This window comes from Balaenoptera borealis, assembly GCF_965194805.1.
Source record: "Balaenoptera borealis genome assembly, chromosome: 3".
Classification (NCBI taxonomy): domain Eukaryota; kingdom Metazoa; phylum Chordata; class Mammalia; order Artiodactyla; family Balaenopteridae; genus Balaenoptera; species Balaenoptera borealis.
In genome coordinates, this window is record NC_138866.1 from 115,130,868 (window position 1) to 115,156,521 (window position 25,654).

Sequence of the window (25,654 nt, forward strand, 5' to 3'; positions counted from 1 at the left end):
ATATTAACAAATTGAAGAATAAAAACCATATGATCATCTCAATAGATGCAGAAAAAGCTTTTGACAAAATTCAACACCCATTTATGATAAAAACTCTCCAGAAAGTGGGCATAGAGGGAACCTACCTCAACATAATAAAGGCCATATACGACAAACTCACAGCTAACATCATTCTCAATGGTGAAAAACTGAAAGCATTTCCTCTAAGGTCAGGAATAAGACAAGGATGTCCACTCTCACCACTATTATTCAACATAGTTTTGGAAGTCCTAGCCATGGCAATCAGAGAAGAAAAAGAAATAAAAGGAATACAAATTGGAAAAGAAGAAGTAACACTGTCACTGTTTGCAGATGACATGATACTATACATAGAGGATCCTAAAGATGCCACCAGAAAACTACTAGAGCTAATCAATGAATTTGGTAAAGTTGCAGGATACAAAATTCATGCACAGAAATCTCTTGCATTCCTATACACTAATGATGAAAAATCTGAAAGAGAAATTAAGGAAACACTCCCATTTACCACTGCAACAAAAAGAATAAAATACCTAGGGAAAAACCTACCTAGGGAGACAAAAGACCTGTATGCAGAAAACTATAAGACACTGATGAAAGAAATTAAAGATGATACCAACAGGTGGAGAGATATACCATGTTCTTGGATTGGAAGAATCAATACTGTGAAAATGACTATACTACCGAAAGCAATCTACAGATTCAATGTAATCCCTATCAAATTACCAATGGCATTTTTTACAGAACTAGAACAAAAAATCTTAAAATTTGTATGGAGACACAAAAGACCCCGAATAGCCAAAGCAGTCTTGAGGGAAAAAAACGGAGCTGGAGGAATCAGACTCCCTGACTTCAGACTATATTACAAAGCTACAGTCATCAAGACAATATGGTGGGCTTCCCTGGTGGCGCAGTGGTTGAGAATCTGCCTGCCAATGCAGGGGACACGGGTTCGAGCCCTGGTCTGGGAAGATCCCACATGCCACGGAGCAACTGGGCCCGTGAGCCACAATTACTGAGCCTGCGCGTCTGGAGCCTGTGCTCCGCAACAAGAGAGGCCGCGATGGTGAGAGGCCCGCGCACTGCGATGAAGAGTGGTCCCCACTGGCCGCAACTAGAGAAAGCCCTCGCACAGAAACGAAGACTCAACACAGTCATAAATAAATAAATAAATAAATAAATAAAAGACTGTGAATTTCTTAAAAAAAAAAAAAAAGACAATATGGTACTGGCACAAAAACAGAAACACAGATCAATGGAACAAGATAGAAAGCCCAGAGATAAACCCACGCACCTATGGTCAACTAATCTATGGCAAAGGAGGCAAGCATATACAATGGAGAAAAGACAGTCTCTTCAATAAGTGGTGTTGGGAAAACTGGACAGCTACACGTTACAGAATGAACTTAGAACACTCCCTAACACCATACACAAAAATAAACTCAAAATTAGAGACCTAAATGATTAGAGACCTAAATGTAAGACTGGGCACTATAAAACTCTTAGAGGAAAACATAGGGAGAACACTCTTTGACATCAATCACAGCAAGTTCTTTTTTGATCCACCTCCTAGAGTAATGGAAATAAAAACAAAAATAAACAAATGGGACCTAATGAAACTTCAAAGCTTTTGCACAGCAAAGGAAACCATAAACAAGACGAAAAGACAACCCTCAGAATGGTAGAAAATATTTGCAAATGAAGCAACTGACAAAGGATTAATCTCCAAAATATATAAACAGCTCATGGTACTCAATATCACAAACCACCCAATCCAAAAATGGGCAGAAGACCTAAATAGACATTTCTCCAAAGAAGACATACAGATGGCCAAGAAGCACATGAAAAGCTGCTCAACATCACTAATTATTAGAGAAATGCAAATCAAAACTACAATGGGGTATCACCTCACACCAGTTAGAATGGGCATCATCAGAAAATCTACAAACAATAATGCTGGAGAGGGTGTGGAGAAAAGGGAACCCTCTTGCACTGTTGGTGGGAATGTAAAGTGATACAGCCACTATGGAGAACAGTATGGAGGTTCCTTAAAAAACTAAAAATAGAATTATCATATGATCCAGCAATCCCACTACTGGGCATATACCCAGAGAAAACCATAATTCAAAAAGACACATGCACCCCAATGTTCACTGCAGCACTATTTACAACAGCCAGGTCATGGAAGCAACCTAAATGCCCATCGACAGACAAATGGATAAAGAAGATGTGGTACATATATACAATGGAATATTCCTCAGCCATAAAAAGGAACAAAATTGGGTCATTTGTTGAGACGTGGATGGATCTAGAGGCTGCCATACAGGGAAGTAATTCAGAAAGAGAAAAACAAATACCGTATATTAACGCATGTATGTGCAACCTAGAAAAATAGTACAGATGAACTGGTTTGCAGGGCAGAAGTTGAGACACAGATGTAGAGAACAAACGTATGGACACCAAGGGGGGAAAGCCGTGGTGAGGTGGGGATGGTGGTGTGCTGAATTGGGAGACTGGGATTGACCATGTATACACTGATGTGTATAAAACTGATGACTAATAAGGACCTGCTGTATAAAAAAATAAATAAAATTCAAAAATTAAAAGAACAAACAAACTACAATGAGGTATCACCTCACACCAGTCAGAATGGCCATCATCAAAAAATCTAGAAACAATAAATGCTGGAGTGGGTGTGGAGAAAAGGGAACCCTCTTGCACTGTTGGTGGGAATGTAAATTGATACAGCCACTATGCAGAACAGTATGGAGGTTCCTTAAAAAACTAAAAATAGAACTACTATACGACCCAGCAATCCCACTACTGGGCATATACCCTGAGAAAACCATAATTCAAAAAGAGTCATGTACCACAATGTTCACTGCAGCTCTATTTACAATAGCCAGGACATGGAAGCAACCTAAGTGTCCAGTGACAGATGAATGGATAAAGAAGATGTGGCACATATATACAATGGAGTATTACTCAGCCATAAAAAGAAATGAAATTGATTTATTTGTAGTGAGGTGGATGGACCTACAGTCTGTCATACAGAGCGAAGTAAGTCAGAAAGAGAAAAACAAACACCGTATGCTAACACATATATATGGAATCCAAAAAAAAAAAAAAGTTCTGAAGAACCTAGGGACAGGATAGGAATAATGTAGAGAATGGACCTGAGGACACGGGGAGGGGGAAGGGTAAGCTGGGACGAAGTGAGGGAGTGGCACGGACATATATACACTACCAAGTGTAAAATAGATAGCTAGTGGGAAGCAGCCGCAGAGCACAGGGACATCAGCTGGGTGCTTTGTGACCACCTAGAGGGGTGGGATAGGGTGGGTGGGAGGGAGACGCAAAAGGGAGGAGATATGGGGATATATGTATATGTATAGCTGATTCACTTTGTTATAAAGCAGAAACTAACACACCATTGTAAAGCAATTATACTCCAATAAAGATGTTAAAAAAAAAAAACTGGTCTGCTGAAAATAAAACCTTTTTTTTTTTAAATTTTATTTATTTATATATATATTTTTGGGCTGTGTTGGGTCTTCGTTGTTGTGCGTGGGCTTTCTATAGTTGCGGCGAGCAGGGGTTACTCTTCGCTGTGGTACGCAGGCTTCTCATTGCAGTGGCTTCTCTTGTTGCAGAGAACGGGCTCTACGCACGCGGGCTTCAGTAGTTGTGGCACGTGGGCTCAGTAGTTGTGGCTCGCGGGCTCTAGAGCACAGGCTCAGTAGTTGTGGCGCACGGGCTTAGTTGCTCCGTGGCATGTGGGATCTTCCCAGACTGGCGCTCAAACCCGTGTCCCCTGCATTGGCAGGCGGATTCTTAACCACTGCACCACCAGGGAAGTCCCTAAAACCTCTTTTTTAACCAAAAAATTAAATTTCAAATAAATTTAAGACTTTACCTTTGACATAAGGCCCATTTTGAAACTAACTTTCTAAAATTTTTCACCAAAACCAGAATTGTTACTCTTAAATTAACAGGTCTGTGCCAATATTTGAAAATCTGAGTTTACCTTGTCTCTTTAAGAAATCAGTAGTTCTTTCTGCTTAATTTCTACCTTAAGTTATAGTCTTTTATTAATTATCAATCAATCCCATAGCAGCCAGCTGCAGTGTCCCTCATAATGGAGCTCAGGTAAGAAATAACCAGGAAGAACACATAAGTTATTAAAATCAAAGATTCTGCTTTCATGTAAATGTCTCATAGAAAAAAAAAAAAACAAAACTCAGATTAAAGTCTATGTTGCATCCAAAGCTAACGTTTCAAACTTCAAGCAGGTGGCATAGCAATATGCTGATAAAAGCACATATGGAAGAAGGAAAACTGAACCAAGGAGAGTAGCAAAAAATGTATAAACTGATTTCTTTTTTAAGGGTAGGAGGAGCCACCACATGGAATCAGTCTTCATTCGCGGGTAATTTTTTAAAATAATGAATTGACTTTTTTTTTAAGGGGGGAGCACAAAGAGTACAACAATGAACTCACTGCTTTTAAGGGGAAAGTAGAAGGAGCACGGGACCAGTACTCCTACCAGCACCACAGCCAGTTCTTGATATTTCCTAGGCTGGTTGTACTGTTAGAAACTGGAATAAAATGTGGGTTACGCTTTTTTCAAATCAATGTCTTTAACTAACTTAAATCAATGAAGATGTCATATATTTACTTACAAACTGCAATTCAGAATATTTGGATCCATTAAGGATGGTTCATTTTATTAATCAATGTCTAGAATACAAGAGGATAAACCAATGTGTTACTCAGAGCTCCTAAAATTTCAATTACATCCTGTCCTTGGTTTTCAAGTGAGAAGATATCTACTTAACACATACAAAGAAGCTATTTCTTTCTCTTTTCTCTAAATCTAAATGAGAATAGAACCAATAAATTGGGAAAATAAATTTTACCTTTCAAAGTTTTAGCAGCTCGGTGGTTTTTTGTTTTGTTTTGTTTTCATTCTTTGTGCTGCCTAAAACAATTTGATAGGTCAATTTACTTATCAGATTTTTTTAACATTTTATGTCTAATCAGATACTTTCAGTGAGGCTGCATGTGGGCTTTATTATCACATCTGTGCCATATTAGAACTAGAGAGAGAAAAGTGAAGATTGGCTCATCTAGTTCTTATCATCAACATCATAATGTAGAGTTTAATTTTAAAAATGTAAATGTCTACACTAAATATAGCTTTTCTTCCTCATCCTTTATATTTGGTTTCAAACATTTAACAAGTTTATTCTTTTCCAAATTAAAGCAAAAATCACTCAAATGCTGGTGCACATGGCTAAGAGTTTCCGAAGATCAGTCAGTATAATTCACTCATTTCACAGATAAGAAAACTGAGGGCCAGAAAAAACAAGCCACTTGCCTAATAGGAGCAGAGCCTAAAACAGAATTCAGGTCACCAGCATTCTTTCCTACTCTACTGTGGTGCGTTACATGTTACAATATTTAGTGTTTGAGCTAGATCACACTCAAGTGTCTAACGGTCACAGCCAAAACTAACCTATGGGCCTAAGCATCCTCTTCCCTTTCATGAAAACCAAAAATAATAGCTGGAATGAGGGTACCAAAAGATATGAGCCCACAGTACAACTAACCCATCAGAAAACTGTTGATGGGTTTTGGGTATTTTTATGTCAAAAGTGAGTCACAGTGATCTTGTGGGAGTTTTTTGCCAGACAGACTTCCTAGAAAAACCTGTCACGGCCTCACTTCTTTGCCCTGCACTAAACTGAATTTTGATGTAGTCAAAATGATGCACAAATACAATCAAGAGCAGCTTCTCCCTCCTCCTGCCATTCTCTCTGCTGGCAGCCACCTGGTGGAGCTGTAATACGTCATTTTTAAAGAACAAATACTAGATGATTAATTGCCAGCTATGTTATTACGAATGGTTTCACAGCTTAAAATAGTTAATTCATAGTGTTTTCAGATGAGAAGTTAAATGTCAACTCAGTTCCAGTAGTAAGTGTAAACCTTTCCCCTAGCTTTAAGTACAAGTATAAATCTCCTTTTCTGTTTGACAAACTGTTACATAGCCATCAATTCTCCAGCAACTCCTACTTACTTCTCACTGCCTTGGTGATCTTATTTCCCCTATAGTCCCTCCCACTCGGCAAGTTAGTGAAGAGATTCCAAAGCTGAAGAAAGCTGTAAGCCAAGGAAGCATTTCAGGTCAGTGACCCAGCAACTCCCTCTTCTTCTTGCCCTTCTTTGTACTACTCCGTCTCTCCTGACGTTCCTTCCCTCAGAAAAAGGTTAATTTGGAAAGCAATCATTAAAGAAAGAGGCAAGAAGCTTTCTGAAGTTCCAAGGCAAATTCACAAAACAGCACAAATACCCAATTTCATACATGCACATATATAAATACAATCCTTACCTTACCTCCTCACCTATCTACCCCAGCCAAAAAAGACCAAATCAGTGCATTCTAAACTCAAGGAACTGATACTGTTTTAGATTATTCATATCTCCTTCAGTAGGAGAATTAAAGACACTTTTTTTTTTTAAAATACTTCTGAGCAATAACAGTTGTGAAGTCGTGGCTTGGCACACCAGCTAGATTTTCTTTTCTTCTTTTTTAAACATTTTTTTTTTTAACATATTTATTTTATTTATTTATTTTTTGGCTGTGTTGGGTCTTTGTTGCTGCGTGCGGGCTTTCTCTAGTTGCAGCGAGCGGGAGCTACTCTTTGTTGCGGTGCGCGGGCTTCTCATGCGGGCTTCTCATTGCAGTGGCTTCTCTTGCTGCGGAGCATGGGCTCTAGGCGCGCAGGCTTCAGTAGTTGTGGCACGCAGGCTCAGTAGTTGTGGCTCACAGGCTCTAGAGCGCAGGCTCAGTAGTTGTGGTGCACAGGCTTAGTTACTCCGCGGCATGTGGGATCTTCCCGGACCAGGGCTCGAACCCATGTCCCCAGCATTGGCAGATGGATTCTTAACCACTGCGCCACCAGGGAAGCCCTAAAGACACTTTTAATACCAGTAGAATTAATGTGCACTTAATTAATCATGACATTGATTAATAGATTTGTGACATTGATTTGTGAAGAGTTGTCCAGTGGCTAAATCATATTTTCTATGCCCTGAGGGAAGTGACAGCTGCCCCCTCAAATCAAGATGATCCTTCCAGAAAGCAGTACTCTTCTGAGAATACAGTTGGTTTTATTCTTTCTCATAGACCTGAAACTGCCTTTGCAGCCAGGCATCATAACCTCCCACCCCCGATACCAGTGTCTTTCATGGTACCCACTCCTCTGGGGGACCCACAGTTCCTTCCCCTTCCCTTTGTGATGGCAGCACTACTAACCAGAAAAGGCCGGAAAAGAGAGACAGCACAGACCTGGGGTCAGAGGGACCTGCATTTGAATGCTGGCCCTCAGTGAGAATGACAAATCTCTGTGAGTCATCTCCTCACCTGCAACAGGGGACAAAAACACTCCTCAAATGGCTCCTTGAAGATTAAATAAAACAATGCACAAGAAGCACAGGTGGGCGCCGGGCACAGAGCAGGCCCTCAGTAAAGTTCACGTCCTCCTCCCCAGCTCAGTTTCCTGCACATGTGACAGCACTCCTGACTCTAAGAGGACAGGTTACACACGTGTTGAGGAGAGTTAGTAAGAAACATTACAATTAGGAAATAACTAAGCTGCTCTGGCCCCTCCCTTCTCAAAGTATGCCTTCTCGAATTTTTCTTTTCCATTGTTAAGGCTCAGACTGAGACAGAAGAGAAAGCAATTAGGAAAAGTATAGGAGGCAGCAGAGTCTGACGTCAGTTGAAGGGGAAAGTAGCTATTATGAAAGAAAAGAATTGAGCAAAATGTGATTTGGTAAAAAATATGACAGCCAGAGTTTGCATTAAACAGCAAGGAGGAAAGACAAAGAGGGACCTTTAAAAATCATAATGGTTCCAGTACTTCCCTGGTGGCACAGCGGTCAAGAATCCGCCTGCCAATGCAGGGGACATGGGTTCGAGCGCTGGTCCAGAAGATCCCACATGCCGCAGAGCAGCTAAGCCCGTGCACCACAACTACTGAGCCTGAGCTCTACAGCCCTCGAGTCACAACTACTGAAGCCCATGCGCCTAGAGCCCGTGCCCCGCAACAAGAGAAGCCACTGCGATGAGAAGCCCGCGCACTGCAACGAAGAGTAGCCCCTGCTCACCACAAATAGAGAAAGCCTGTGCGCAGCAACAAAGACCCAACGCAGCCAAAAATAAATAAATAAATAAATAAATTTATAAGAGAAAAAAAAATCATAATGGTTCCATATTGTTGCAACCAGTGACCATTTCATAGCCACAATTTCAAGAGAACGCCACACAAGGTGGGTGCTACTCTGTCCAAGACTCTATAGCAGTTATTAACTACCAGATGATTTTCCAAGTACTAGGAGTAGATCATACTGCTGCAGCGTAAAGGGCCTTTGGAGCCTGTGTGCCATTTAAAGGTTAAAACTGCAAGGTTAGGGCTGGGACTTTAGAGACAAATGTCAGGAAATTCTTATCTGTGATTCTCTGAGTAATCAGCCTGCAGCCTCCTGGTGCATGTATATGCAATATCTGTCTCCGTGTACATGACAGATCCATCAGTGGAGCAGTATTAAGTGGCTGAGAAGAGGAACTGGATTGAGTTAGAGCAACATACCCCTGCTTTAACAGGAGGACAGCAATTCTGGTTTGCTTACAACACTTAATTACCTGTTCCTCACACACTCCTCTCTGGTCACTCTGTAAATTCACATTGCCACATGCTTTGGGGCTTTTTGTATCACAGTGGAAAAGTTTTAAAAGTTTAAGCAGAGGAAATCCAACTCAGCCCTCCTGCTTTTCGTCAAGTTCGCTTTCTCCCAATAGCTGTGTGGACTTAGTCACCACATTTTCATGTTAAAATAACTGAGGGTGGGGGTGTGGTGGGGGAGGGTACACGGTCTCTGCTTTGCCCTTAGAAGACCAACGTGAGAGACCAACATGCACAAAAGACATAAAGAAAGAAGCTGGCAGCCAGGGGAGAAAGAATGTGGAGAAGTGCTTTACGAGGGCCAAGGAAGAACCATCAGCCTCTAAACTTCACGGGCTGCATGCAAAGACCACTTTATCAATCCCAGCGGCACAGCTGATGGACAATTCCCACTCATATTTGGGGGAAAGGGGGGGACTTCTTTGGATTCCATTACTATCACTTATTTATTGGAATCATAGGTCCAGATATCATCTAAAGCAGTGGTTCTTTATGGCGAGGTGATTTTGTCTCCCAGGGCACATGTCAACATCTAGAGACATTTTTGGTTGTCACAAGCGAGGAGATGCTACTGGCCCCTAGTGGGCAGAGGCCAAGAATACAATGCACAGGACAGCCCCACGCAACAGAGAATTACTCAGCCCAAAATGTCAACAGAAACCCTGATCTAAAGCAAACGAACTTGTGGAACTGACTTGACTATTCATGAAACAAAATAAAAGTTGTGGAATGCAAAGTTGGTTTTATTCTTTCTCATAGAACTGAAACTAGCCTTTTACAGCCAGGCACCATAACCTCCCACCACAGACATAAATGACTTTCATTTGCATCTGATAAAAATCTATCTCAAATGTATTCTTTAATTATTTTAACCATAAAAATTATCTGGCAATTAATCTTAGATGCTTTGAAAATAATTTATAAATGGTGATTTTCCCAAGAACACATAAGTCTAAACAAGGCAATTATGAGATGAAAATAATTTTCATATTCAACTGGTAATGTTTCATAAACAAATCAGCAGCAAGTAATAAAACTTCACAAAAAATGTCAATGTCTGCTCAGGTTGACAATAGAATCTGCAGCAGATGCTAACTTATTCTGAAAGAAGGTAAACATGTCTAAGATGAATTTTCCAAAACAGAGTAAATTTAATGAAGAACATTTATTTTGTAGCTCCTGTATGTAAATACTGAAAATAAGCTTGGTCCGATGGAAAACGTTACAAAACTAACAGACCCAACATCCCAGTATCCAAAAGATCCTTCCAGATGGGTTAAAATCATGATTGGAGAACACACAGTCAAAGGATAATGGAAAAAGAAAACACTGATAAACTGGACTTCAACAAAATTTAAAACTTTTGCATTTCAAAAGATACCATCAAGAAAACCAAAAGATAAGCCACAGAATGGGAGAAAATATTTGTAAATTACATACGTGATAAGGAACTTGTGTCTAGAATATATAAAATACTCTTACAACTCATTAATAAGAAGACAAAAAAAAATTTTTTTAATGGGAAAAAGCAAGACATGGAAACAACCCAAGTGCCCATCAACAGATGATTGGCTTAAGAAGATGTAATATATATAAACAGTGGACTATAACTCAGCCATAAAAAGGAATGAAATACTGACATTTGCAGCAACATGGATGGACCTAGAGAATATTATACTTAGTGAAGTAAGTCAGACAAAGACAAACTTTACATAATACCACTTATACGGGGAATCTAAAAAATAATACGAATGAATCTATGTACAAAACAGAAACAGACTCACAGACATAGAAAACAAACTTATGGTTACCAAAGGGGAGAGGGACAAATTAGGAGTATGGGATTAACAGATACAAACTACTATACATAAAATAGATAAGCAACAAGATAGCACAGGGAATTATATTCAATATCTTATAATAACCTATAATGGAAAATAATCTGAAATATATATATACACACACATATATATATCTGAATCACTTTGCTGTACACCTGAAACTAACACAATATTGTAATTCAACTATACTTCAATTTCTTTTTAAATGAGCAAAAGATTTGAATAGACTTTTCACCAAAGATATATGAATGGACTATATACACATGAAAAGATTCTGAACATCATTAGTTACTAAGAAAATGCAAATAAAAACCACGAGACACTACCTCACCCCCACTATATAAATGAAAATACAGATAATAACAAGTGTTGTCAAAAATGTGGAGAAATTGAAACCCTCATACATTGCTGACAGGAAAGGTAAAATGGTACAGCCACTCTGAAAAAGTCCAGCAGTTTCGTAAAATAGTATACAATAGTTTCTTAGCGTGCCCATAACAGCATTATTCATAATAGCCAAAAAGTGGAAACAACCAAATGTCTATCAACAGATGAATGGATAAACAAAATGTGGCCTCTCCATACAATGGAATACCAAGTACATGCTCACAGCAGGGGTGAATCTCAAAAACATCAAGCTAAGTAAAAGAAGCCAGACACAACAGACCACATTTCATATGATTTCTTTTATATAAAATGTCCAGAAAAGGCAACTCTATAGAGACAGAAAGTACATTAGTGGTTTCCCAGAGCTGGGGTGGGAATGAGGAATGACTGCTAATAGGTAGAAGGTCTCCTTCTAGAATGACAGAAATTTTCTACACTTAAAACAGGTGGATTTTATGGTATTTAAATTACACCCCAAAGCTGCTTTAAAAAAATCACTTTATTGGCAAGGTAGGAGACTGAGGCACAGGTTTTAGATACTGAGAACAATGATGGCACATGTAAACACAGTCAGTAAGTATTTGTGCAATGAAAAGTTAACATGCTTAAAATCAGATACCTAGGAAGAAGGTAGAACTCAGCACTCAATTCACAAATTTTTTTCCTCACAAAAGTCCTGAACAACCCCAGCAGAATTCAGACAGAATGGCAATTCTCTTATGTCAGCATAATAGTGCTCTTTATTACCAAATGATCACACATTTTCCTGCTCTGAGCATACTGATTTTGATCCAGGTACTACTTTACCACCCCTCTGTGTAGAACCGGCCTTCAGGTCTGTGTGGAAAATTAAACACTAAAAAGGTTATTTGTTACTGAATCTAAAACATCACAAAGGCTCTTTAAGAGTTTCCCAACTGTCCTCTCTGTCTTAACGTACCTCCTCCGTCTTGCTTCCTGGATAAGTAATTCTCAGAGAGGTATTTGTGGTATCTGTGTGCACTGGCTCCAACACAAATACAACGTCGTGTCCAGATCCTCATTCTTGCCAGACATATTTAAAACAGTTTTCATACTTTAACCTTTTTTTAAAAATGGTTTTATATCAGATTTCATTATTTATTGAGTGTCATTATTTGCTGAGGAATTATACAGAGCAAAAGGCAGCAAGTTGTTTAAACCAAATGACCACTGCATATTTTCTGGATGTTTTTTATCTTCTGCTACAGAAAAATAAGCAGTTAGGTGGCCCAGAAATAAAGGTCTGAGTCTAGATACACTCAGAATCCTCCAGGATGATACAATACTCTCAGTATCATAAACGGTTTTGTGCAACGTCGGCTGATGTGTAATACTTCCCTACTGCTCTCTACCCTGTTACTGGAATGCCATTTACTGGAAAGACAAATACCTTATAATCATTTAACTCTTCAACAACAGCTAAAAGATTAGTCTAACACTTCACACAAATTCTCTACTTGACCGATAAAAAAAAAAAAAACAACAAATTGGGCACCAATAGAGGCATTTTCATTTTTTATTAGCTTACGGTAGTTCATCTACTAAGGTTCCAACTACCATGAAAGAGAGGGTGTAAACTTATTTTGAACCATAAAAGTTCTCACTGTAGTAATGAAATCTTCTATTGTAATTTCTCCTATCCCTAAATTCACCTTGAATACATACAGCTCTGGCCACCAGGAAGTTCATCATATTTCACATATATAAAAGAACTAGAATTGAATCTCCAACTTTTACGAGCTGAACAACCTGAGAAAATCACAACCTCTTTGACCTTTAATTACACATACATACACAAACATACACACACACACACACACACAGAGGAAGATAACATGGATGTGTTTTATAAGTCCCTTTGGGTCTGGAAAGAATGTGACTTGTATTTAATCTTAAGGTTGATGACTTAACATCCCTTTTTAAATAAAGATAACAATCTTGAGCCTTCTTTTAATGTTATTTGAAAATTTTTAAATATATTAAGTATCAAAGTTAAAAAAATCAAAGTTCCCCCACCCCCATTACCATGTGAAATCACTGCTTTAGTCTGACCACTTAATATATCACTCTGTGATGACAACTCTAGGCCCTCGTGGTAAATCTTGCTGGCCCAATCTTTCTTCCTTTGAAGAAGATAAAGACTTGGAAATATACAATCCAATCAAAGGCAGAGTCCTCCTACCACAACAAAATAAGCAACTTTGCTTAAGCAAAAATTATTACTTATTCTCAGAGTAAACTAAAAGGCTCCACTCAGAATACCTCAAGCAGCTACAGAAAAACTCAAATTAGAAGACCCAAGTTCTTATCTCTATTCTGTTGCTAGATAACATTGGCTAAGCTGTACAACAGCCCCTACTGTGAAATAAGAATGTTCTCTTTAGTAAATTACTTTAAGATCCTTTTGTAAATACAAGAGTCTGACAGACCTAGAAACAAACCCCCAGTCTTACAGAAGAATGAATGTTTCCCGAAGCAGCAATTTCATACCTGATGGCCAGCTCTGCCTGCATAATTCCCCAAAGCCTAGTCTACCCATCATATAATTGAACTACCTGGTTCCACAGTTTTAGAAACCTGAGGACCAGCAGATTGTTTCTATGGGTAAATGCATCTGAATTCCAAACACAAAATGTCAAACTCTCTACTACAAGTGGAGTGTCTACTCCAACTTTAAAATCGGGCTTGATTCTTCAGTTTTCAAAAGATAAACGTGAAGCATTATATAATCTAACATAAAAATAACCGATACCGTAGAATTTTACATCTAGAAGGGCTGTTAGAGATGATCTGCAACAGCCTTTTAATTTTAATGTTCATTCTACAGAGCAGGAGTGACTAATATATACAGTGTTTCTACTTTGGGTTCTCTCAATTGAGAAAATAAAAATCCAGACACTGTTAAAGACCATCAGGTATGCACATGCCCTTTTTAAAATACAGGTCTTTGGGCAAGGATTTATTTTTCTTCACTTAGAATTAAGACTTCAACCATTCTAGATAATCCTGCAGCCTGTGGAACAAAAACCACATTCACAGAAAGATAGACAAGAGGAAAAGGCAGAGGGCTACATACCAGATGAAGAAACAAGATAAAATCCCAGAAAAACAACTAAATGAAGTGGAGATAGGCAACCTTCCAGAAAAAGAATTCAGAAGAATGATAGTGAAGATGATCCAGGACCTCGGAATAAGAATGGAGGCAAAGATGGAGAAGATGCAAGAAATGTTTAACAAAGACCTAGAAGAATTAAAGAACAAACAAACAGAGATGAACAATACAATAACTGAAATGAAAACTACACTAGAAGGAATCAATAGCAGAATAACTGAGGCAGAAGAACGGATAAGTGACCTGGAATGGAAGACAGAATGGTGGAATTCACTGCTGCGGAACAGACTAAAGAAAAAAGAATGAAAAGAAATGAAGACAGCCTAAGAGACCTCTGGGACAACACTACACGCAACAATATTCGCATTATAGGGGTCCCAGAAGAAGAAAAGAGAGAGAAAGGACCAGAGAAAAAATTTGAAGAGATTATAATCGAAAACTTCCCTAACATGGGAAAGGAAATAGCCACCCAAGTCCAGGAGGCACAGAGAGGCCCATATAGGATAAACCCAAGGAGAAACACGCCGAGACACATAGTAATCAAATTGGCAAAAATTAAAGACAAAGAAAAATTATTGAAAGCAGCAAGGGAAAAACGACAAATAACATACAAGGGAACTCCCATAAGGTTAACAGCTGATTTCTCAGCAGAAACTCTGCAAGCCAGAAGGGAGTGGCATGATATACTTAAAGTGATGAAAGGGAAGAACCTACAACCAAGATTACTCTACCCGGCAAGGATCTCATTCAGATTTGATGGAGAAATCAAAAGCTTTAGGGACAAGCAAAAGCTAAGAGAATTCAGCACCACCAAACCAGCTCTACAACAAATGCTAAAGGAACTTCTCTAAGTGGGAAACACAAGAGAAGAAAAGGACCTACAAAACAAACCCAAAACAATTAAGAAAATGGTCATAGGAACATACATATTGATAATTACCTTAAACGTGATGGACTAAATGCTCCAACCAAAAGACACAGGCTTGCTGAATGGATACAAAGACAGGACCCATACATATGCTGTCTACAAGAGACCCACTTCAGACCTAGGGACACATACAGACTGAAAGTCAGGGGATGGAAAAAGATATTCCATGCAAATGGAAATCAAAAGAAAGCTGGAGTAGCTGTACTCATATCAGATAAAATAGACTTTAAAATAAAGAATGTTACAAGAGACAAGGAAGGACACTACATAATGATCAAGGGATCAATCCAAGAAGAAGATATAACAATTATAAATATATATGCACCCAACATAGGAGCACCTCAATACATAAGGCAACTGCTAACAGCTATAAAAGAGGAAATCGACAGTAACACAATAATAGTGGGGGACTTTAACACCTCACTTACACCAATGGACAGATCATCCAAAATGAAAATAAATAAGGAAACAGAAGCTTTAAATGACACAGTAGACCAGATAGATTTAATTGATATTTATAGGACATTCCATCCAAAAACAGCAGATTACACTTTCTTCTCAAGTGCACACGGAACATTCTCCAGGACAGATCACATCTTGGGTCACAAATCAAGCTTCAGTAATTTTAAGAAAATCGAAATCATATCAACCATCTTTTCTGACCACAACGCTATGAGATTAGAAATGAATTACAGGGAAAAAGCTGTAAAAAACACAAACACATGGAGGCTAAACAATACGTTACTAAATAACCAAGAGATCACTAAGAAATCAAAGAGGAAATCAAAAACTACCTAGAGACAAATGACAATGAAAACACGACGATCCAAAACCTATAGGATGCAGCAAAAGCAGTTCTAAGAGGGAGGTTTATAGCTATACAAGCCTACCTAAAGAAACAAGAAAAATCTCAAGTAAACAATCTAACCTTACACCTAAAGGAACCAGAGAAAGAAGAACAAACAAAACCCAAAGTTAGCAGAAGGAAAGAAATCATAAAGATCAGAGCAGAAATAAATGACAAAGAAACAAAGAAAACAATAGCAAATATCAATAAAACTAAAAGCTGGTTCTTTAAGAAGATAAACAAAATTGATAAGCCATTAGCCAGACTCAACATGAAAAAGAGGGAGAGGACTCAAATCAATAAAATCAGAAATGAAAAAGGAGAAGTTACAACAGACACCGCAGAAATACAAAGCATCCTAAGAGACTACTACAAGCAACTCTATGCCAATGAAATGGACAACCTGGAAGAAATGGACAAATTCTTAGAAAGGTATAACCTTCCAAGACTGAACCAGGAAGAAACAGAAAATATGAACAGACCAATCACAAGTAATGAAATTGAAACTGTGATTAAAAATCTTCCAACAAACAAAAGTCCAGGACCAGATGGCTTCACAGGTGAATTCTATCAAACATTTAGAGAAGAGCTAACACCCATCCTTCTCAAACTCTTCCAAAAAACTGCAGAGGAAGGAACACTCCCAAACTCATTCTATGAGGCCACCATCACCCTGATACCCATACCAGACAAAGATACTACAAAAAAAGAAAATTACAGACCAATATCACTGATGAATATAGACGCAAAAATCCTCAACAAAATACTGGCAAACAGAATCCAACAACACATTAAAAGGATCATACGCCACAATCAAGTGGGATTTATCCCAGGGATGCAAGGATTCTTCAATATACGCAAATCAATCAATGTGATACACCATATTAACAAATTGAAGAAGAAAAACCATATGATCATCTCAACAGATGCAGAAAAAGCTTTTGACAAAATTCAACACCCATTTATGATAAAAACTCTCCAGAAAGTAGGCACAGAGGGAACTTTCCTCAACATAATAAAGGCCATATATGACAAACCCACAGCAAACATCATTCTCAATGGTGAAAAACTGGAAGCATTTCCTCTAAGATCAGGAATGAGACAAGGATGTCCACTCTCACCACTATTATTCAACATAGTTTTGGAAGTCCTAGCCACGGCAATCAGAGAAGAAAAAGAAATAAAAGGAATACAAATCGGAAAAGAAGAAGTAAAACTGTCACTGTTTGCAGATGACATGATACTATATGTAGAGAATCCTAAAAATGCCACCAGAAAACTACTAGAGCTAATCAATGAATTTGGTAAAGTTGCAGGATACAAAATTAATGCACAGAAATCTCTTGCATTCCTATACACCAATGATGAAAAATCTGAAAGAGAAATTATGGAAACACTCCCATTTACCATTGCAACAAAAAGAATAAAATATCTAGGAATAAACCTACCTAGGGAGACAAAAGACCTGTATGCAGAAAACTATAAGACACTGATGAAAGAAATTAAAGATGATACCAACAGGTGGAGAGATATACCATGTTCTTGGATTGGAAGAATCAATATTGTGAAAATGACTATACTACCGAAAGCAATCTACAGATTCAATGCAATCCCTATCAAATTACCAATGGCATTTTTTACGGAGCTAGAACAAATCATCTTAAAATTTGTATGGAGACACAAAGGACCCTGAATAGCCAAAGCAGTCTTGAGGGGAAAAAACGGAGCTGGAGGAATCAGACTCCCTGACTTCAGACTATACTACAAAGCTACAGTAATCAAGACAATATGGTACTGGCACAAAAACAGAAACATAGATCAGTGGAACAGGATAGAAAGCCCAGAGATAAACCCACACACCTATGGTCAACTAATCTATGAAAAAGGAGGTGAAGATATACAATGGAGAAAAGACAGTCTCTTCAATAAGTGGTGCTGGGAAAACTGGACAGCTACATGTAAAAGAATGAACTTAGAACACTCCCTAACACCATACACAAAAATAAACTCAAAATGGATTCGAGACTTAAATGTAAGACTGGACACTATAAAACCCTTAGAGGAAAACATAGGAAGAACACTCTTTGACATCAATCACAGCAAGATCTTTTTTGATCCACCTCCTAGAGTAATGGAAATAAAAACAAAAATAAACAAATGGGACCTAATGAAACTTCAAAGCTTTTGCACAGCAAAGGAAACCATCAACAAGACGAAAAGACAACCCTCAGAATGGGAGAAAATATTTGCAAACGAATCAACGGACAAAGGATTAATCTCCAAAATATATAAAGAGCTCATGCAGCTCAATATTAAGAAAACAAACAACCCAATCCAAAAATGGGCAGAAGACCTAAATAGACATTTCTCCAAAGAAGACATACAGATGGCCAAGAAGCACATGATAAGATGCTCAACATCACTAATTATTAGAGAAATGCAAATCAAAACTACAATGAGGTTATCACCTCACACCAGTTAGAATGGGCATCATCAGAAAATCTACAAACAACAAATGCTGGAGAGGGTGTGGAGAAAAGGGAACCCTCTTGCACTGTTGGTGGAAATGTAAATTGATACAGCCACTATGGAGAACAGTATGGAGGTTCCTTAAAAAACTAAAAATAGATTTACCATATGATCCAGCAATCCCACTACTGGGGATATACCCAGAGAAGACCATAATTCTAAAAGACACATGCACCTCAATGTTCACTGCAGCACTATTTACAATAGCCAGGTCATGGAACCAACCTAAATGCCCATTGACAGACGAATGGTTAAAGAAGTTGTGGTACATATATACAATGGAATATTACTCAGCCATAAAAAGGAATGAAATTGAGTCATTTGCTGAGATGTGGATAGATCTAGAGACTGTCATAGAGAGTGAAGTAAGTCAGAAAGAGAAAAACAAATACCGTATATTAATGCATGTACGTGGAACCTAGAAAAAAGGTACAGACGAGCCGGTTTGCAGGGCAGAAGTTGAGACACAGATGTAGAGAACAGACATATGGACACCAAGGGGGGAAAACTGCAGTGGGGTGGGGATGGTGGTGTGCTGAAGTGGGCGATTGGGATTGACATGTATACACTGATGTGTATAAAACTGATGACTAACAAGAACCTGCAGTTTTAAAAAAAAGAAACAAACAAAACAACTAACACTAAACTTTCATTGGGTTATTTGTATGGAAATATGTTAATATAAATGTTTCAGACATTACATGAAATTTCTAAAAATCTTATATGTTCTGGTATAATGTTATAAGTCATAATTCTAGTTATTACTTTAAAATGTATATCTCAGAAAAAAAAAAAGATTAACTATGAATTGAACCTGGATGATGGATACAGAAGAGTTAATTATACTACTATTTTTGTTTATTTTTTTTTATTGTTTTCTATAATAAAATGTTTTTAAAAATTAAAAAAAAAAAGACTTCAACCATTCTAAATGGAAATGTGAGCATATTTGAAAACCTTCTTTTAGAGTTAATCTTCTCTCTCAGTTCTTACACCAATGCCACCACCTTAAATACTTCTGATTGCTAAGGAATTCCAACACTTTTCAATGAGACAGTCCATGCACACAAATCCCGAATGAGAACATATGCTCCAGCACTTGGTACTTGAGCACTCTAGGCAACTCACCAAGCCCCGGTTTCTTCATTTATAAAATGGAGAAACCCTGACTCCATGAATTCACAATGATACAAGAACCAAACTAAATTATGTGAAAACATGTTTGGGAAGAATATTGATATACATATAAATGCTTATTATAAGATCTCCAAATTCCCACATTTCACTAGAAGAAGAAAATTGCTCCAAATGTTCAGGTGTAGGACCTAAATGGCTTACAGTTGCTAAGTTAGCATTACATACATTAAAACCAAATGGGATTTTTCTATCTAAAGTTCCTTCTAGGAAAACAGAGTAAGATGTTAAAACTTAGGTATCAACATTTTAATATTTCCACAGGTGGAGCACATACTTTCACCACATCCCTCCTGAAGGCAGGAATAGTCTCTTAGTAGTCCTTTCAGCTGCAGTAACTGGCACAGAGACTAGCTCTGTTCTTAATATCAGAATACACTTTTCCAGAATAAAAGTAAAATGTTCATATAAACATATGTGGGGTGGAAGGAGGTCCGGCCTGGGGGTACCGACACTTGCTCTCACACCACACACAGCCTTGCATAAGCATTCTGAGCCTTCATTTCCCTTTAAAAGTCTACACTGGTAATGCCCCTTTTATCTGATGTCAGACATCCACCCAGAATACTGCACATAAAGCCTTTGAGTGACAAAATGAAAAAAGCTTCTCACAAAGTCCACACTTTATCCATAGTAGAGGCCTACTGATTTTTATTTCGTGTATACTTATAATAAACTTGGTTACTTGGTTATGAAATATTTCCCATTATTGTTAAAAGCAGTACTTTTTTTTTTTTTTGGCTGCACCACGCAGCATATGGGATCTTAGTTCCCCTACCCGGGATCGAACCCGTGCCCCCTGCATTGGAAGCGTGGAATCTTAACCACTGGACCACGAAAGAAGTCCCCAAAAGCAGTAAAATAGATCAGATGTCAAAGGAAAGAAACTGGAGAAACCCTAAATGTTCTTCTTCCTGATGCATGGGAAGAAACCAAACCTTCCCCAAAAGGTAAATTAGATTCAATCCAAAATCATACTATTGCTTAATGTCACTGAACACTTAAAAGTCATTCATTATGGCAGTCTCCATCTTTTATGCCAAAATTAGACTCAATTTGTGATTAATTTAATTCAATCTTTAATTATGATAAAACAGAATCAATGCTCAGCAAATACTGTACTACATTCTAATACTATCCGTGGTTACCCAAATCATTAACCTGGGAAGAAATGGTAAAAGCCCTCTTTCATAGTTCACTTTTCCTTACTCAAGTAATCTCTTCACTAACTGCTTCTATTTTATTTTTCACTACATAACATTAATGGAATCACAAAGGAAAGGTCGTCTAATTTTAAGCAACACAAAAGTTATCCAAGAAGCATTTTACATATAGAAATAAAGTGGATTATTTTATTTTACAGAATTAATTTTATTCCCAATGATGCTAATATATTTTAAAGAAGTACAGTGTTAACTATTCCCCAACTATAGGTAATCAGCTCCTTCAAGGAAGTGACCGTGTCTGCCAATTCTGATCCTTAAAGCACGTGATAACCAAAAGAAAACTTAACAAATATTTCTGAGACTGGCTTTGAAAGGACTTTTATATATCAGTAATGGAAATCCAAATGCATATAATTCCTTTGGAAAGTTAAATACACCAAGGATCTTAAGAATTCTGAGCAAATTCTGATATGTTCTCTAGATGTAATATATGATGGAAACTAATTTACAGTGTAATGATAGATGAAAATATCAGGATAAAAACAATCTATGAAATATATGTAAAATGTAAAAGTATATTTTATATAAATATATGTATTTATATAAATCATACACCTTAATGTGTTATAAATATATAATTGTATACATTTATATATTTAATATTTCAGATACAATATTTTGAATTTTTATATATAAAATGTTAAAAATATTACATGTTATACATAAAATATAAAAATTATATATGAAATGTAATTATCAATTTTTTTAAAACCTGTGCATTGGGAAAAAAACTGGAAGGAAATGCACAGAAATGTTAACACAGTATTTGTGTTTGAGTGATGAGACCTTGGCTGACATTTTCTTTTCTACATGTGCTAAATCTTACTTAATGGACTATGCACTACTTTTAGAATAAAACAATTTTCAAAAAAAAAAGAAAGGAAAAAATGGGAAGGAGCACTGATGAGAGGTAAGGAAATGGCATAATTAGAGCAGTTAGTTACCATTTAGTGTTATAATTAAGGAACTTTTTATGTGATCACAAATGATAACTAAGTTACAGTACATTTGTGCTGGAGTGACAAACTGCCTAATTCTGTCATTTGACAGGTACTACAGGAAGAAGTTACAGCTTATATGATGCTTTACACTTTACAAAATGCTTTCAAAATGTCACATCACCGGTCCTTCAAAGAATCCTGTGAGATAGATTCATATGCCCCATTTTCAGGATCAGGAAACTGAGGGCTAGAGAGAGAATGTGCTTTAATAATAATATCTACCATTTACCGAATGATTACTCTGGGTTAAGCACAAAATCCTGTGAAAATTATCACCACTTTACAAAGAAAACTGAAGGGCATAGGTTACAGCTGAGAGTCACTGTTCTGACTCGAAGCCACGCATTTAAACAGGAGTCTTGAGTTATAATCAACTTCGCGGAGTTAGGGGAAGAGTTGAGCCTATGCCCCCAGTCCTATGGTTTCTCTACTACACCGGTCTCCCCTCCTCGCCTACGGTTCTTTCAAGAGTGACTTAGTTTGACAACCACTAGGCAGGTCCAGAGGCAAAAGGACTAGGCCCAGTAATAACCAAAAACTAATGTTGGCGGAGGGCCTAGCCTCAGAAGGAAGGCAAGGCAGTGAATAACTGCAGAGTGCAGAGAGCAAGTCGAACAAGTCTTAAAATACACATCAAGGGGTAGCCAGGGGAAACACTCTCTACCTCAGGAGCAGGGATGGCAACATAAATCACGATTCCTGCACCTGACACTCGCGTTCCTCGGTACCACTCCCAGAGCGCCTTTCCGGTTCACCTCAAAGGTTGACCGCAACAACCCCTGGGCTGGGGTCCTACTTTATAGAAAAAGCTGGAAGAAACGACATGGTAGGCCGGGCAAGCAGAAAAACAACGAGTGCAGGAGCTAACGGTGGACACCTGGCGGACTGGGCACCTCGACCACGTCTGAAGGGCACCAGAGGAGTCTCGGGCCACCACCGAGGGGAGCAAGAGTCCAGGGCCCGCGGCGGCGACAGAGGCCCTGAGGGAGGCCGCGGTGCTGGGACTGTCGCCAGCCGAGGCTCGGCGCGGGGCTTGGAGATCGGCCCAGGCGCCTCACTACTCACGTTGGACTAGCCGGTCTGCGGAAAAGGTGGATGAGCAGCTGGTGACTAGCGCGCAGGGGACGCCCGCAGCCATCTCTGCGCCAGCGAACAGGTTCTGTCCAGGAGCCCCCTTCCGCCTTGGGCGATACCACGGCCGCCGGCGCGCGGGGGAGACGCGCAAAGGAAGGCGCATTCTCAGAAGGCACGGCCGGCCCTGCCTCCTCCCCCAGCCCCTCTTCCGCTCCCGGCGTGGATCAGGCCGGGCTGCGCGTGGCGTTGCCATGGGGACGAGCTCCCTCCGCAGTAGGTTCCGGCGCCTGGAGATCTCGCCTCCCCGGGGAGGTAGCCCCGCCCGGCTGTAGGCATGGCCCAGGAGACGGAAAACCACGACCCCATCGGATCCATATTAATCCAGGTGGGAAATGGGCCTCACCGTCCCTTCCCAGCTAAGACCTTTCGAGCGAGGCCCAGCAGCGGCCATCCACTCATGCCCGCCCATCCACTCACGCCCACCCTCTTGGAGCGCCGCTCCCACACTGCCTCCAACACACGAGCGGCAGCACCGCTTAGAGAACTCCCAGATATGCCAACCCAGACCTCTCCCGCCAAGCTCACACACCTCCGGAGCCTGAGCCTGGAGGTTGCGCTCCCGAAGCACAACCATTTTGCCTCTGGTAAAACTCCAGGACCATACACACCACCGGGATCTTTACTTTGGAAAAATGCATCTTACAGTGAGGCACCATTTTTAAGTGTTATGTTCTGAAAATTTTGATCCCATGATGTAGGGAAGTGGAGGAGATACGAATCAGACACATTGGAGAGGTGATAAATCTGGGGAGAAGTTGAAATATGTGAACTGCTTTTCTTAAGTTTTTCTGGATCTAGAAGTCCCTTGCAAATAAATGAGTTGTGGGGATGTAATGTACACCATGGGAATTATAGTTAATAATGCTCTACTATGTATTTGAAAGTTGCTAAGAGTAAATCTTAAAAGTTCTCATCACAAGAAAAAAAATTGTAACTATTGACATGTGTGGTGATGGATGTTAACTAGACTTACTGTGATGATCATTTAGCAATATGTACAAATATCGAATCATTATGTTGTATATGTGAAACTAATGTTATATGTCAATTATATCTCAATAAAAAATAATAAAATAGAAATACCTTGCTTGGGAACATACAGATAGGGAAACATATTAAAGATAAAAGATGGCTAATCAAGTTAAAGTTTTTGAATGTGGAAATGTGACAAATTAAAAAACACAGGGAAGTAACTTTTTCTAATCTGAGGGGGGAAATATCAAGAAAGTATTAACTTCTCCCACATAACTCAGTTTATGACAGTTACACTCAGATTTTTCCAGAATGTTAAAAGTACTTTGTTTTTCCACATTTACATATTATCGTTTTAAAACATTTCCACATATATCATCACTTTTAACTGTTATATTTACCTCTACTTGACTAAGGCTTTAAGTAATTTGCCTAAGGTCACTCTATCAGGACTCTACTCAGATCTAAAGGGTCTAATTTTTCTTCCTGCCATGATTTGGTCTCTTACCTCCCATCTGGGAGACTTCTTTCAATTCACCTTTTCCAAAATACAAACCCCTAAACTCACCAATTTCATAGACTTCCCCAATATGAATCATACCCAAATTTTCCTACCTCACCTTTTATTATCCTTGCTTTCACCACCACCCTAGAATGAGTTTAGCCAAACTGCCAAATCTGAGGGAACAGTCTCCACAAGACTGTCCTCACTTAGACACAAGGCACAAGTTCATGGGTCCCTAGAACCATCCTCACTTCAGACCAGCTATTTACACATCTGGAAGCCCTAGCCACTTCACAGTGGCTAATTAGCTAGAGCAACTCACAAAACTCAGGAAAGCACTATGCTTACAATTACAGTGTTTTTATAGCAAAAGGATACATATTAAAATCAGCCATGGGAAGAGATGCTTAGGGCAGAGTCCAGGAGGGGTCCAAATGGAGCTTCCAGCCATTTTCTTCCCATGGAGTCATGGAGGGCATTACCTCCTTCCAGCCATGATATGTGACTATACACATTATTGCCAACTAGGGAAGTTTTCCCAAGACTTTAGTGTCCAGAGTTTTTATTGGAGCTCAAACTGCCCATTTGGCTGACTTTTAGTCTTCAGCCCTTCCCAGAGAGTAGACTAATGATTTCAGTCTAATTCCTCTAGAGATTGGAACCGATACAGCATAGCTCAAAGCCCCCATCATAAAGACATTCCTGTCAAGCAGGACACTCCAGGGGCCTAGAGATCACCTCCCAGTATCCAAGGGCAAAGGCCAGACCTCTCTTTGGGAAGAGCTAAGAGAGTCATATCCATGTTGATCAGCCCCCCCACTTGCTTAAAAGGGTTACTTCGTATACACTAAGTGGAGGGCTATGCAGAGAAAGAGAGGCTACAGTTAAACTGATTACTGAGGCTGATCTCTAGATACAATGTAAAATTCTTCCTGGTACAATGTAGAATATGTATAATGAGGAAATGTGGAAGACCTTCCCTACTTTTTCACTGCATTCTGAGTATTTGTGAGCATACAGCAGCACCCTCAGACATGCCAACATGGGTTCCATTTCTACCTGGGGCTGTGATTTATTTCCTTCCAACAGGCTACCAAAGAGCAGTACATCTAGTGAAAAGGATATTTGGTTGGGAGTCAGAATACTGAGGTCTGACCCTGGCAATGACATTGCCAGGTGGGTAACTTTG

At 39.0% G+C, this 25,654-nt stretch overlaps 2 protein-coding genes across 11 annotated transcripts in view; one reads left to right on the forward strand and one right to left on the reverse strand.

Moving 5' to 3' along the window:
- Positions 1–24,568, reverse strand: part of AAGAB (alpha and gamma adaptin binding protein) — a 98,344-nt gene extending 73,776 nt beyond the window's left edge. For 8 of the 10 annotated variants that reach the window (XR_014242128.1, XR_014242129.1, XR_014242130.1 and 5 more), the window contains exon 1: positions 22,920–24,547. Coding sequence is in view for 1 of the 10 variants with exons in the window: in XM_082383414.1 (XP_082239540.1) it covers positions 22,920–23,181 (262 nt within the window). In the remaining 9 variants the exon portion in view is untranslated. Of the gene's footprint in view, positions 1–22,919 lie in introns of all 10 variants that reach the window. The other 2 variants (XR_014242126.1, XR_014242127.1) reach the window with 2 other exon arrangements.
- Positions 23,205–25,654, forward strand: part of LOC309624842 (IQ domain-containing protein H-like) — a 102,070-nt gene continuing 99,620 nt past the window's right edge. Inside the window, exon 1 of the mRNA XM_082383548.1 lies at positions 23,205–23,313. Within this exon, the coding sequence (XP_082239674.1) occupies positions 23,263–23,313 (51 nt within the window). The 5' untranslated portion in view covers positions 23,205–23,262. The remainder of the gene's footprint in view (positions 23,314–25,654) is intronic.